The following is a 13,623-nucleotide window of genomic DNA, read 5'->3' on the forward strand; positions in this document are numbered from 1 at the left end:
CAACACGTTTACTTGTCCTACATTTTGTCCTACCCGCTAAGTGTTTACCACTTGATTTCATTAAATTCATCTCCATATTTATTCAGTTTCTTTCCATCCTCTTCAAATATCTTACCATCATCTTTTAAAAAACTTCACCAGCTGTAACTTTGGATGTGTTTTCCAGCGGTTTTGCTCTGAAAAGTACATTTTCTCATCTAACTACCAAATCATATCCAAATGCTTGGTCCTGGACTGATATTACACAACATTGACATTCATACTATGTGTAATACTACAGTATATACATGTACTACTGATATAGCTGACAACTAGATTTAGCTAGGTAGTTCCAACGAAAATTCATTTGACAACAATACTAAGCAATGTGACATGTTCAAAAGACAATGAATAATACTTTGAAGTTTAACCCTTTCACCACCATGGTTTGTCCTAAATCCATTGTTTTCTATGGTAAAGTTGGACCTGTATACAGGGAACTGGGGGTGAAAGGGTTAAGACACACATCATACTGGTATAGCACAGGTGATTTCCACAAGTAACAATCACACATGCATTCAAGGTACTTCATCTGCATAACAGCCATGCAGTGAGAATAATATGTAAATTAGCGTGCTGCATGTCTTGTACTGTCAGAATGCCAGTGCATAGTTACTTTACATGTACATGTATACTGTTACCCACGTCCCCTTCTTGATCAGAATTTATACCCTTTTAGTCACTTCTACATCTTTTGTTTTGTAAATTTATAATCTACAGAAAACTAATAAATTAATTTTCATTGAGTCTACTTTGAAATGATGTGCCAGTGTATGTTGGTTCATGATGTACCGGTACTTGTATACTGTATTTGTGAGACAATGCAATACTGGTATCTTACTGTGCCAAGACAATTCAGGATTACTATGCCAAAAGTACCCACACCGAAAGGGAAATTGAAAAAGTATTAGTTTGATGGCATTTGCATAGATGACAAGACTTACGCATCCAACATGCCCTACATGTGACTGGACAAGTTGTTTTACTGTCAGCTTTAGTCAGAACCAACCCCCATGCAAATGCTTTGTGCTAGTTAAACCTCAATATGCATGATGTACATGTAGGTAGGTTGTCATTATGCCACAGTTGAGAACACACCTTGTTGAGTGTAGCACAATTACACGTAGCGCACACTTTGCCAAGTAAAACACAGAAGTATAATACTTTGCACTCGTACAAGAAACATACATACATGTATATGTATATTGTATTCTTCTAAAGGTGTGTATTATCATATCCACTGAGTTGTACATATGTCTCTCAGGTTTTGTCATGAAAGTTTAAACATGTACATAATATGACAATGTTAAATTCAGCAAATTGTGTACAGGTATGGAAATTCAGTTCGTCCTTTAATGGATTGACGAAATTCATTGATCGTAATTTGGTTAGGCAGTTTGGGTAATTTCGGCACGCCACGTCCCATAAAACAACCGCATTTTCTAATAAAATGAGACACATGACTTGAATGAAAAATATTCACTGTGTCATTCTGACTCATCTCATTTGTTGCTGTGAAGTTCAAAATAATTCACTGAGCGGTGTATTTTTACAAGGTCTTACTTAGTGCTCCAGTGTAATATTCTCCACGTTTTAATCATATACATGTCATATATGTCAATCGGCTTATAGCATTTACCATTTGTGTGCTCACAGCCATAACATGTTGAATCCCCCAGTGTATAGGCTTAGTTTCTGACTTGCAGCCTCATAAAATACATCATATACCGGTATATATAATCATCTGCAAATCCTTGAAGGAGCTTATTTGTTAAAAGCAATGGCAATTATGTAAGTACAGTATATGAATATCACACGCCATAAGGATACATCCATAGTACCATTCAAAGCTCTGTACCGATATGTGTGTGTGTATGTGTGTATGCGTGCGTGTGTATCTATCTCTCTCTCTCTCTCTCTCTCTCTCTCTCTCTCTCTCTCTCTCTCTCTCTCTCTCTCTCTCTCTCTCTCTCTATATATATATATATATATCAAAGTATACAGATGTCTTCGTGGGAAATTACAGTGCTCGATGCTAAGCAGAGCATTATAAATAAATAAACAGATAACTTCAAGTACAAAATAATGAAATCTATCACTTAAGTTTCATGCATCCTGCAATCCTCAGATAGATTTCATTACTTTTTACTTAAATTAATGTTTATATATATATATATATATATATATATATATATATATATATATATATATATATATATATATATATACAATATATATATATATATATATATATATATATATATATATATATATATATATATATATATATATATATATATATATATATATATATATATATATATATATATATATATATACACATATATACATATGGGGGAAATGAAATGCTCGACAGAATTTGTCACTTGTCAGTGAATTCATGAATTGTGTGATTTGTTTCTGTAGTACCAAGCTTTGCACTGTGAACCCTGATTTTTACTCTGGATTTTGAAAGAGAATGGTTTAAAGTTTCCTTGAGGAAAGTTTGGGGGAAAGTTTTAAGTGTTTCAAATTGAAGGCTTCAACAACCTTAACAAATTCAAAGGGCATATAAAAAGCAGTATGTGTGTTGACAATTAAACAATAGCAGCACATGATAATGTAACATGACTTTTGCAAAGAATAGTAAGATGTGTGTGCTGTGACATTCTCTGAATAAAGTCAAAAAGTCAATTTTTGTCACCCATATTAAATATAGTCTAAACAATTTTTTTCAGGTCCAAATATTTTTTCCAGATTTCGCCCAAAATTTTGATCACAAACTAAATCCCATGAAAAGCGCTGTCCATTTGGTCCAAAACTATCAAAATAATTACAGAACAAAATCATAAAAAGCAGTAAAATGTTGCCCAAAAAATTTGGTTGGAAAAATTACAGTACTCAAAGGATTAATTTTCTTTTAATCTATAAACCCACAGAGAACAGAATAAATACATGTACATGTAATGTAAAAAAAACTGGTTAATTAAAGCATTATTTTTGACAATGTAAAAGTACGGTAGACTTTGGGTATTATTTTACCAGTATTTTAAGTCTGCTTAAGGGGAGACTATTTTTATAGCATCCTTCGAAAAGTTTGGCCAACTATTTGAAGAAATGTTTTCTCATATACTATAATATTGTTTGACGATATGGTGATCTACTGCCCAGTGGCTGGACAGCCTAGACATTGAAATAGCATGTTCAATTGTCCACATGTGACAAATTTACGTCGCATATTGCAGTGATTTAAAGCGCCTGAGAATGGCGTTTGCCTCTTTATGTGAAAACTTAGGCATGATAGACTGTATGCTTGACAAGGTTGTAAATCTTGAAGCATTGTAACAGCCTAGCTTAGGGTGTAGCCTGGCTGCACATTTCAAATGGGTCTTGAATTACCTGTACATGTATCAGAACATTTTGACTGAAATAGGAAGCAGAAAGATGTACATTTTATTCTGAAATGGGCTATTTAGAACAGCTGTACTCTAAACATATACCCTGGTACACTGTGTACCATAATTTAATGTGGAATAAACAATTACTGTATTTTTTTATATATTTATTTCTTTATTTACTTATGAATTTACTCATAATTTATTCATTTATTGTTATTTTTACTTACTAGTTTTTGTTTAATTATTCATTTATTTACTTACAAAGCCATCACCGATATTTGATCAATTTATTTTTATTTATTTATACATTGTATTTTTTATATATTGCCTTTTTTTTGTTAAATTGTAATTTTTATTTACTTACTAATCCATCGTGTTTATTCAATTATCATTATTTAGGTGTTTTGGGGACAAATGCTCCTTGCCATGCCTTATGTTTCAGATTTAGAATCACAAAAGCGTAAAAAGAGATTGCTGTATTTCAGGATCAAAGAAGTTTTCATGGTGGATTTTCAGTATTCTTGTACAGCAGAATGACATTAGTAACGTTTATGTGAAACTTCAACAACAAAGATACTGTTTATACAATTTCATCACAGCCTTTGGTAGTACCGTGTTTGTTTTTAACTTAATTGCCTAAATCTTGCAAGGTTTTTGTTGGAAGAAACAGAACTTTATGCCGTGTATGTATCCATGGCAACAGGATTTGTTTATTCTCTATCACACTGCAGTAGCGGCAGATTGTGACTGTTTGTGCTGGATAGGCCTCGTGTTTTGAAAATTTCTGGTGAGTAGATCTGGTGACTTCAATTCTTTGAGGATTTTGATTGTGAAGCAGACTACAGTACGACCATCATTCCAGAGAGAAATTTTAAACGAGCTAGAGTGATGGAAATCTGTCTAGTCGGTTGTGATTCCCGTTCTCAAGAGACACGTCTGCAATGTGCGGGTGGAAAAAAAGTGGAGCGAACGAGATTAGTGTAAAGGTAGATCATGGAGACTTAATGTAAGACTTGAACGGGGTCAGCTGATCTTGAAAGAAATCAATTCTGCAGTTCATGATTTGATTGCTTTCCACATTGTGCGCGGCCGGGTCATTCCCTTACACAATCAAGCTTCATGAAATCGGCCGAGATTTCCAGAGCAGTAGCTGTGCCGTGCCTCTAGCAGCAGTGGTTTAATGGTAGTCTTGCCATCAGGGGAAGTCCCACTGTTAACTGTTTTGGGCCTGTCCGGCAGGAATTACTTTGCAGGCAATTACCATTTGTTAAATTCAGCAAATATTGCAAGTTTGCCCAGGCGTCAACAAAGCATTAGGCTATTAGTATCACTCAATAGTGCAGATGAAGGTCATCCGCGCGCTGTGTCTTCATCACGGTCACTTCAAGAATTTAACTTGCCCTTGGTCACGGGGCTTGTGCCTTGATGAAGACTCACACGCATTTCATGATCTTCAAGTGTCATATTCTTGACACGGTTGTGATGTGCCATATTTCTGAAACAAATTTTAAAGCACTGAATACATTCATGTGTATAGTGTATGAAGAGCTATCAAAGGACAGAATCTTAAAATTCGATGAGAAATTCGGAAATTACGGGAAACGCCTTGATAAAAGTCTTTTCAATATACATGTAGATATAATTCTGATAAAATATATAATGTACTGTATATCTGTTATATATTTAACCATTCATGCAACTACCGTATGCTTTCAACAGAGTAACTTCCTGTAAGTTTATCCCATCAAAACATTAGATCATCAGCGTATCCAATGTCACATCTTTTATAATACTGTTCCTACCTGTCATGCATTATTACTGCTTGAATCTAATTTGCATACATTTTATCGAATTTGCATAATGCAGAAACACCAGTCTTCAGCGAGCGTGCAGAAGTAACTAGAACACATTTTTCCCCAGGGAATAATATGACTCAAGTCGGCAGAATTCTGCTCCAAATTTATGCACTGTGTCAACAATCAGTGAAATTGCCGCGTTAAATTTTCTCCTGAATTATTTTCTCGCATTGTGAATAAAATTTTTGACTGCCTCGGGCGAATTATTTACTTGAGATTACAGAATGAGCAGGCCTTCTGGGTGTTGTTTGAGTTGTCAATTACGTCTGCCATCGCCAAGAAGGGGTCTAAGTACATTCAGGGGGCCGAATGAATCACTGCGTAATTTGTATTCACTACAAAACCCGAGGCTGCCGGCTTAATCTACGCATAGACAGACAAACTCTACAGGATATTTGATGTGTTAGTTGTGTGCCGTGAATCGGAGAGACACAGCCGGAGATCGATATTCCTTTTCCCTGAATCATGGCTAACTGCTGGTCTTGGAGGAGGATTTGCTGCTGTTGTAAGGAGAGGGATCCCAAGCGTATGGAAGAATCGGAGGAATTTTGGGATGAAATTTGGTAAATATCACACCGCTAAGTCTATGATTTTGACAGCTTTGGTCAAGTGTGCTTATATGAGCTGTAGTAAGTCACACATGAGTAAATGTGAATTATTTCGGTTTCCACAATAACTAAAACAATGGTTGCCCTTTGAGTAGATTTTCCCATCACCGTCACCTCTTGAGTTCATTTGAATTTATGCCGTCAGTGATATAAATTGTACGCTAGAATTATGAAAATACTCACCTATTTTGTAATGTGCTTTGTTAAAAATTTCAAGAAGTTTTCAAGTTAAGAACAGAATTTCAGATTTAAATCGACAGGAAACCAAGCAAATTCAGTATCTCAAACGCGTTAACAGACAAAGTGCTCTGTTCATCATCCTAGACACTGTTCTTTGAAATTACATTTCAGCTTTTCAATATCACTCCTGGTACAATAGATTATGTGTGACCTTGATTAATGACTGGTAAATGTTTTACTACCCTTTTAATTTTAGAATCTTGTGACTGAACACTGCCCTCATGTGGTGGTTTCAATCAATACATGTAGGTAGACTGATTTCTGGTACGCTACATTATAAGGTGACTTTTTGAGTTTTTAATATGAAAGCACAGTAACCATGATAGAAGCCAGTATTGTTCACACATTTTTATCCCAATGCAAATCATATTTAGTGAAAATATAGGGTAATTGTTATTTGTTGCTGCTATTTTAAGTATTTTGAAATATAGTGATTCTGTGAAGAGGGTTTTGAAGCTTACTGTAGCTGTCTCCGGGAGATACTGAAGCTTCTTTCAACTTGAAATGGGAAAAAAAGTTCCATCTTGATCTTAGAAGCAGGGGAAGAAATGAAACATCAGTAAAGTTGAGTGCCCTCACTTAATAATGCCATAGTTCAGAAATTTCAATTTAATAATGCAGTTATAAAATCAAATTGCTTTCTGTAGATTAAAGCTTTGTCATGCACTCACAGGTAAAAAATTCATGAGTGTCATGTACGCATCCATAAAATGCAAGCAATTTCAAAGAGGAGTGAATTAAGGGGCAGTGGATAAAACATGCACATGGTAAACGCAATCAATTGCGTTTGGCCTCAGGGCCCCTCCCCCTCCCCTCCCCTAAATGAAAGTTGGAAGTGCAAAATCCAACCAAACCTCATTCTTTATCAGCATACATGTACCTACAATCCATAGTTATGTCGCTTTAAAATCACACAAAGTATAGTAACCCTTCCCCCAACATATCCCCTCTAAAATCAATCTTTGTTGAGTGGCAACTCGACAATGATGCAACAAATAGAATGATGTCGCGATGGGTCGCGATGGACAACTTTGCATGAGAGAAGCAAATCTTTGCAAATTTATTGAATTTTATGATTCAAAATGGCAGCCACTCTCTGTGCAAACTCTGAGGGGTAAAAAGTAAATTTTTCTGACTTTCACAAAAAAATCAAGGCAATGAAAACTCAATTTTCTGTACAGAATTCAAAATAAAGCCGCCCCACAAGCTGTAGGAATGCTAGAACGTGACGATCTGTGCCCGAGGCTCTCTCTATCTTAAGAATGAGTGCTTGAATTCACTTCTCTTCTGTTTGATCGTTACTCCTATTTAGACTTGAATTGAGAAGAATGATCAACGCTTTAGTCATCAAGGTTGATTAGCAATGGGTCATTAAAATGGCATTCTTATTCAGTTAGTGCGTACACGCACCCGTGAGATGAGTCAAAAACGAAAATGAGGAAGATTTTATCGATTTCTTTCCATTTTACCCTTGAACTGCTCAGCAAATTCCTTGCTGTATGTATAATAAAAGAATCACTGTGTCATCAAAAAGTGTGTCATCACTTGTTAACATTGGTGAGTTATGGTTTAACCTGTTCACCCCCTTAATCTGTAAATAGGTCTGCACCCACCATAGATAACAATAGGTTTGGGCCAAACCATGTTCTTGTTGAAAGGGCAAGGTAATATCTCTCTGATTGTAATCAATCAGTAACAATTTAAAATATTCAATATCCCTAGAATCTTACGCAGCAGTATGTTATATTCAGAGTAAAAATATTTGTTTCTATAGTTGTGCATATTGCCACCTACTGTGAATTTATTCTTAAATCTAAAAGGAACAGCATTTTCCTTATAGTGTTGGAATTCAGGATCTCTAAGCATACAAAAAATCATTTCGTATTTCTCCAGGTTTGATTTTCGTCCTATTATCCTGGAATTGCAAAACACTATTATAAGGTGTGAAAGCCAAGCATTGCGTTAAGAGGTTTAAAGTATTGATAGTGACTACAGATCAGTGTGTTGACTAATCTGATCAGTGGAATTACAAGTCTTGTCCCAAGTCTGTGGACATGCAAATATCAAAACAGAATCAATTGAAGGAATAAACTTGGATCAGCAGACTGTCGCAGTGATGATGAGGTGATCGCGAAAGCCACAAAAGCCAGTACAGTAGCTGCTGCTCACGTCCAAGAAAAACCAAGTGACTAGTGGGCCAGACTTCAGTGGAATTGTTCAGCTGTCTAGATAAGGTAGATACACTGCAAGCAATGGTAATCAAGATTCCAAGCACTGCACAGTGCGGTAATTGTGTTTGAACCAAAAAGTGAAAAAGAGCTGTGTGATTCATACTGTACAACATGAGATAGAAGAAATGCTGCGTTGTTAAAACTCGAAACTTCATTTTTCTCCATAGAGTTAACACTGGGATGGCGGCCATATTGAATTTTAAATATCGGTAAATCTTGGGTTATTTGTTTCTCTGGTACCAAAATTTGCACGGTGACCCCCAATTTTTATTCTTGATTTTGAACGAGAACGGTTGAAAGATTCCTCACAGAAAGTTTGAGCAAAAGTTTAATTCTTTCACTTTCAAGGCGCATACTACCTTAATGTCAAAACATTATTTTCATCAAATATTTATAAATGCCAATATGTAGGCACTGGGCATAAATTTGTACTCGTACGGATGATAACATTAGTCTATGATTTTAGGAAATAAAAAAAATTAACCCACACAAGGTGTTTGAAACTTAACTTCTGTATACCAGTATACAAATGACACTTATAAGTTGTTTGATAAAGGTGCAAATATGGATAATAATACTTTATTGCACAAATTGAAATTATGGATAATCATACCTTTTTGAATTGAAATTACTATCAATCATCTGCGACAGCTTCAACATACCCATGCATTTCTCTGCAATCATGAACTTTGAGATCAAAAAATTACAATCCATTTCCTATTGTTTATTTCAGTGTTTATTGATTTCTTAGTATGGTCACTTATTTATGCATGATAATGCATTTTGTCAAAAAGCCTGCTTCAATACCAGATAATGCGTGTATATCCTGCAGTATCAAGTACCATCACTTTGTGATTATACTACAGAACAACAGTTATTGAGTGTGCGTTTTTGTGAAAGGGATGATAGTGTACAGTACTCACTTGCACAGGAAGACTATACAACTAACAGATATACTTACCAGCAATTAAATTTGACTATCATGAATTGAATGTGTCGTAGAAAAAGCAAAAATATGCATTCGTACATTCGTGTTTCTAAAACCATCCTATGCTGATTGTTCAAAACGCTGGTTGAAAATATACCCAATCAGTATTTGTCAGGTGTGACACACGTGGAGGCAGTGTGATGTTACACACAGACTGCCTCGCGGCACAGTGAATTAACTCCGCTCATTTTCGCTTGTTAAGGCTGATGCGCTGAAAGGGAAACGCATGCCAGCGTCACCGGTAAATCCGCAACATACCTCAGTCATTAATCCTCTCCGTTTGTGATATTAAACAAGAGGCATGTCCTGGAGGTTTGTTCTATGATCTTAATATTCTCTCTTCTGCCGTATTTTATCCCCTGTGCCAATTCAACCGTAAATCAAATTTTGAAAATTTCTCTTTTTTTATTAACATGTTGATTTCATCCAGAATTCCTCAGTAATTCATTTCATCTGTCATTTACATTGTATAGCAAAGCTTGAAGCTTGAAGCTGGATAAGTGAAGAGACATATTTTTACTGGTAAAATTGTAAATAATTTTTTTCTGAATATTTTATGTGGGATCGATATTTTACCTCCTAGTGTGTGTAATTATAATTCATAGCGAGTGTGGTACTTAACAAAATTTTTCAAATTTTTTGTGGTATTTATGATTTAACAGAGATAACATGTGACATTTTTTTGTGGTATTTGTAATTTTAACAGAGATAACATGTGACATAATATGAACATGATGAGCAGATGCCATGCATTTACAGGAAATTAATGATGTGCAGTTTCTGATATTATACTGGTAGATGGCACTTCAGCACTCCGTATGCATATGAGTGTCTATTGTGAATTCCATGAGTTAGATCGTCCCGGCATTTACCATGCACAGCTGGTGTAGCCCATTGTTGATTCAGACACTGTCTTTGTATTTGTCCTACTCGTCGTCCAATTTTTATACGATTTTTTTCATTTTTGCTCCCACTGTCAATTTTTTAAATGCCATTTGTGACTGCTGTGTGACACAAATATACAAATCCGAAATTCTATGGGATATATTGATCCATTGATGCAAAGCGTGCGGCGCTGATGACTTCATGCTGCATTGGAATGTCCCATTTTGTGGAGAGGTGACTCCCCACCCCTCCGCATCCAATCTGTCTTTCATAGTATGACAGTTCGTGCTCATTTTGTCAGCAGCCTAGATTTGCGCTTTCTGCACCATGGATGCAGCTAAGAACCCGGCTGCCATCGATCTACGCAGGTAACACATCTTTTCATTTGCATACAGTAGACGCATGAAACACTTGATCAATTTTTAATCACTACATTTACAAGCTGAAAGTATGTAAACAGACTCAGGATGGCAAATTTCAGTCTTGTGGGTGGGATGTGAGTAAGAGTAGCTTTATTGTAAAAGTGAACGTACAGGACTGCGATCAAATGCCCCTGACCTTAGAGGGGATAGCAGGTAATGAAACGTTGGCATAAACCGAGACCCAACATGTGTGCCACCTCTTTGAATACAATTAAGCCACCTTGCTGTTGCAACTGTCAATTTTAATCACATAAAAATGTAGGTTGAAACTCTATACTCTAGTACATGTCTGTGATAGCAATGATGTATACAGTGAAAGTGTGTTCATTTAAACAACAATATTGAGACAGTCTTGATGTACCCACATGATAGGATATCAGATGTCTGTTTTACATGTATTGGTATATTTTTAGTTTTCTTCAGGAAACCTGAATTTCAAGAATTTGAAATTTGAAATTTTCTGCAGAAAAGTATGTAACAAAAATTCTCCCTTTAGTGATAAAATCTGTTGGAATTATACTTGGATGTAACTTTAAAATCCAAGTCCTCTTCATTTAGATCACAAAATCACTTCACATTTTGCTAGCATAGCTTATTTAAACTAATTACTATAGTCAGGGCAGTCAAGTGGAACTACAAATTTGTTTCTGTGGTGAGTATCAATGCAATTTACAACTGATTTACTTCCTCAGTTTTTGAATATTTATAAGTTTCTTAACTTGAACCTCATATACCGGTATACGAGATTTATATATTTCAGAGAGAGCTGAGGCAAAAATCCAATTGAAATTCAATGGCCATTGAAAATTTAATTTCACTGCACATACATTACCTGACTCCATCTGATGTGATTTATGGTTCATTTTAACCTTGTGACAAGATTGGATGTGTAATTCCATATCACGTTACAGAAATCTTTGAAAGAAGTCAATCAGAAAGGTGGAGATACAGGTGTTGAGCTGTAAATTGCTAGTTGCATATGTGCCTTGTGATATACGGTATACTCTGAGTGTTTGCCGCTGAAATGTAATCCCTGGTTCGACATGCGTAGAATTTCTTAATTATGCTACATTCACATTCTGAGATAACACTACTACCGTAGTACTGGGGTAGGTTTCTGAAAATTTAGAACTGAGATTTCTTCCCAGTGCAAAGCCGTAATTGTCCCACCGGAATATGCTGTTTTCTCCACAAACTGCCTAGTCCCGGTAGTATTTCATAACAGAGATGATTTGTAATTAGGTTCTGATTGCCAACGATACAGCCTAGCAATCATACTCAGCAGTATAGGTATGAACAAACATACATTGTATTCCATTTTCTAATAAATGTTCATAAAATTAGGTCAGCTAATACCGGTATCTGATGATTCGATAGCTGTGGCAGTTTGCAAACATTGCATTATTTCAATGTGAATGGGAAAACTAAATTGTCTGACAGTGTTCATACAGTACCGTGAATGGTTAATTTGAAAAAAAGGTCTGTACCACTAGCAAATATGTATGCTCGTAGCAGCTGTTTTGTTACTTGGTTCACAGATATTGTCAGTAAACTTTGATGGTTTACCCATAACAGACTATTCCCAGTGATATCCAGATAGTGCAACCACATAGATTGAAATTTCAAAATAAATTTACACCATGAAAATTTTCTTTCTGGCTGTTAAAGAGGGATTGCCTTCTGCTTAAGAGTTATTAGTATGTTTGTCATATTTTCAATTTCATTTTTTTTTGCTTCAGAGAAATTAATTTAAAAGTCAGAGACTCTTGTAGGGGCGTCTTTACAACTGAAAATTTACCAGGATTGATTTCTGATTGGTCAAAAGTGGTCACATGATATAATTAGTATGCATGGCTAAACCATACCTGGGTGAGAAGAGTGATATGATTTGAAAAATGCCAGAAACTTTATATGGCCCAATCCACAGTACGATAAATTACCCACGATGCTGTTTGATTTGTACCAACGACATTAGTTTTCTTATAACTTTTTCAGTTGTGCATCAAAGCAATAATGTGAAGTCTCACGATAATTGATTAATTATATTTATTAAAAGTACGTTGAAATATTGTAGTATAAATTTCAAAGAAACCGTCAATTAACCATAAAAGTCACATTCTGTAGGTACTACGGTACAAATGTCACAGTTTTGGGAAGCAAGTTATGACCAACTGAAGGGGTCATTCTCTGAAAAAAAAGCTACTGTAGCATGTAAATTTCTTTTGTCTTTTCTATTTGGAAAAAATCAATATCCTTTTGTTTCATAAAACAGGTGCAACTAGTCATCCTACTTTCCATCACTTTATTCTGTATCGCTGAGGACACAATCAGTGGAAAATTTACAAAAATTCTATCTCCTCTCTCAATCAAGCACAATGTCCTTAATCCTTTAAAATGGGAATTGAGAAGAAAGGTATCCTTAAAAGTACGTTTTCAGAATTTTTACAACTAGTCTAGGAATATTTGTCTATGCATGGGAGACATGGTAGACTTTGCAGGGGAATTTACATTGGTGCAAGTTATGATGCATTATGGGAAATCTCTAGTACTGTGCAATCTGTGACTGCAGCGAGGAGAAAAGTGATCAACAGAAGATGAGAATAGAAATGAACAAATCAAACAGTGAGTTTCTCTAAATGTCTGCTCATTTTAAGACAGAATATGCCTCGAAACTGAAAGACTCAAACTTTTGCTCAAACTTTGCTCAATGAAACTTTCAGCCATACTCTTACCAAATCAAGAATAAATATCAGGGGTTGCCAAGCAAAGTTTGATGATAGTAGAGAAACAAATTACCTGACATTCAGTCAAAATGGCCACAATCAATGTGTTAACTGTATGGGGAAAATGAAATTTTTGATTTTCAAAAAACTAAGATGGTGAACGATGAAATTTTTTCTTACTCTAAATGAGCCCCTCCCACCCACACACAAGTAGTAGATCAGAAAAGAATTGT

The 13,623-nt window shown here is 35.5% G+C and overlaps 1 protein-coding gene across 5 annotated transcripts in view; it reads left to right on the top strand.

Moving 5' to 3' along the window:
- LOC139119154 (growth hormone-regulated TBC protein 1-A-like) overlaps window positions 1-13,623 on the top strand; it is an 85,423-nt gene that overhangs the window by 19,850 nt on the left and 51,950 nt on the right. The window contains exon 1 of one of the 5 annotated variants that reach the window (XM_070682812.1): window positions 5,666-5,856. The exons of 2 other annotated variants lie outside the window; for them this stretch is intronic. In XM_070682812.1, the coding sequence (XP_070538913.1) occupies window positions 5,759-5,856 (98 nt within the window). In that variant the 5' untranslated portion in view covers window positions 5,666-5,758. Of the gene's footprint in view, window positions 1-5,665; window positions 5,857-9,571; window positions 9,673-10,449; window positions 10,614-13,623 lie in introns of those variants that run through there. 2 more of the 5 variants (XM_070682816.1, XM_070682814.1) reach the window with 2 other exon arrangements.

This window comes from Ptychodera flava, chromosome 19 (assembly GCF_041260155.1).
Source record: "Ptychodera flava strain L36383 chromosome 19, AS_Pfla_20210202, whole genome shotgun sequence".
Taxonomy (NCBI): Eukaryota; Metazoa; Hemichordata; class Enteropneusta; family Ptychoderidae; genus Ptychodera; species Ptychodera flava.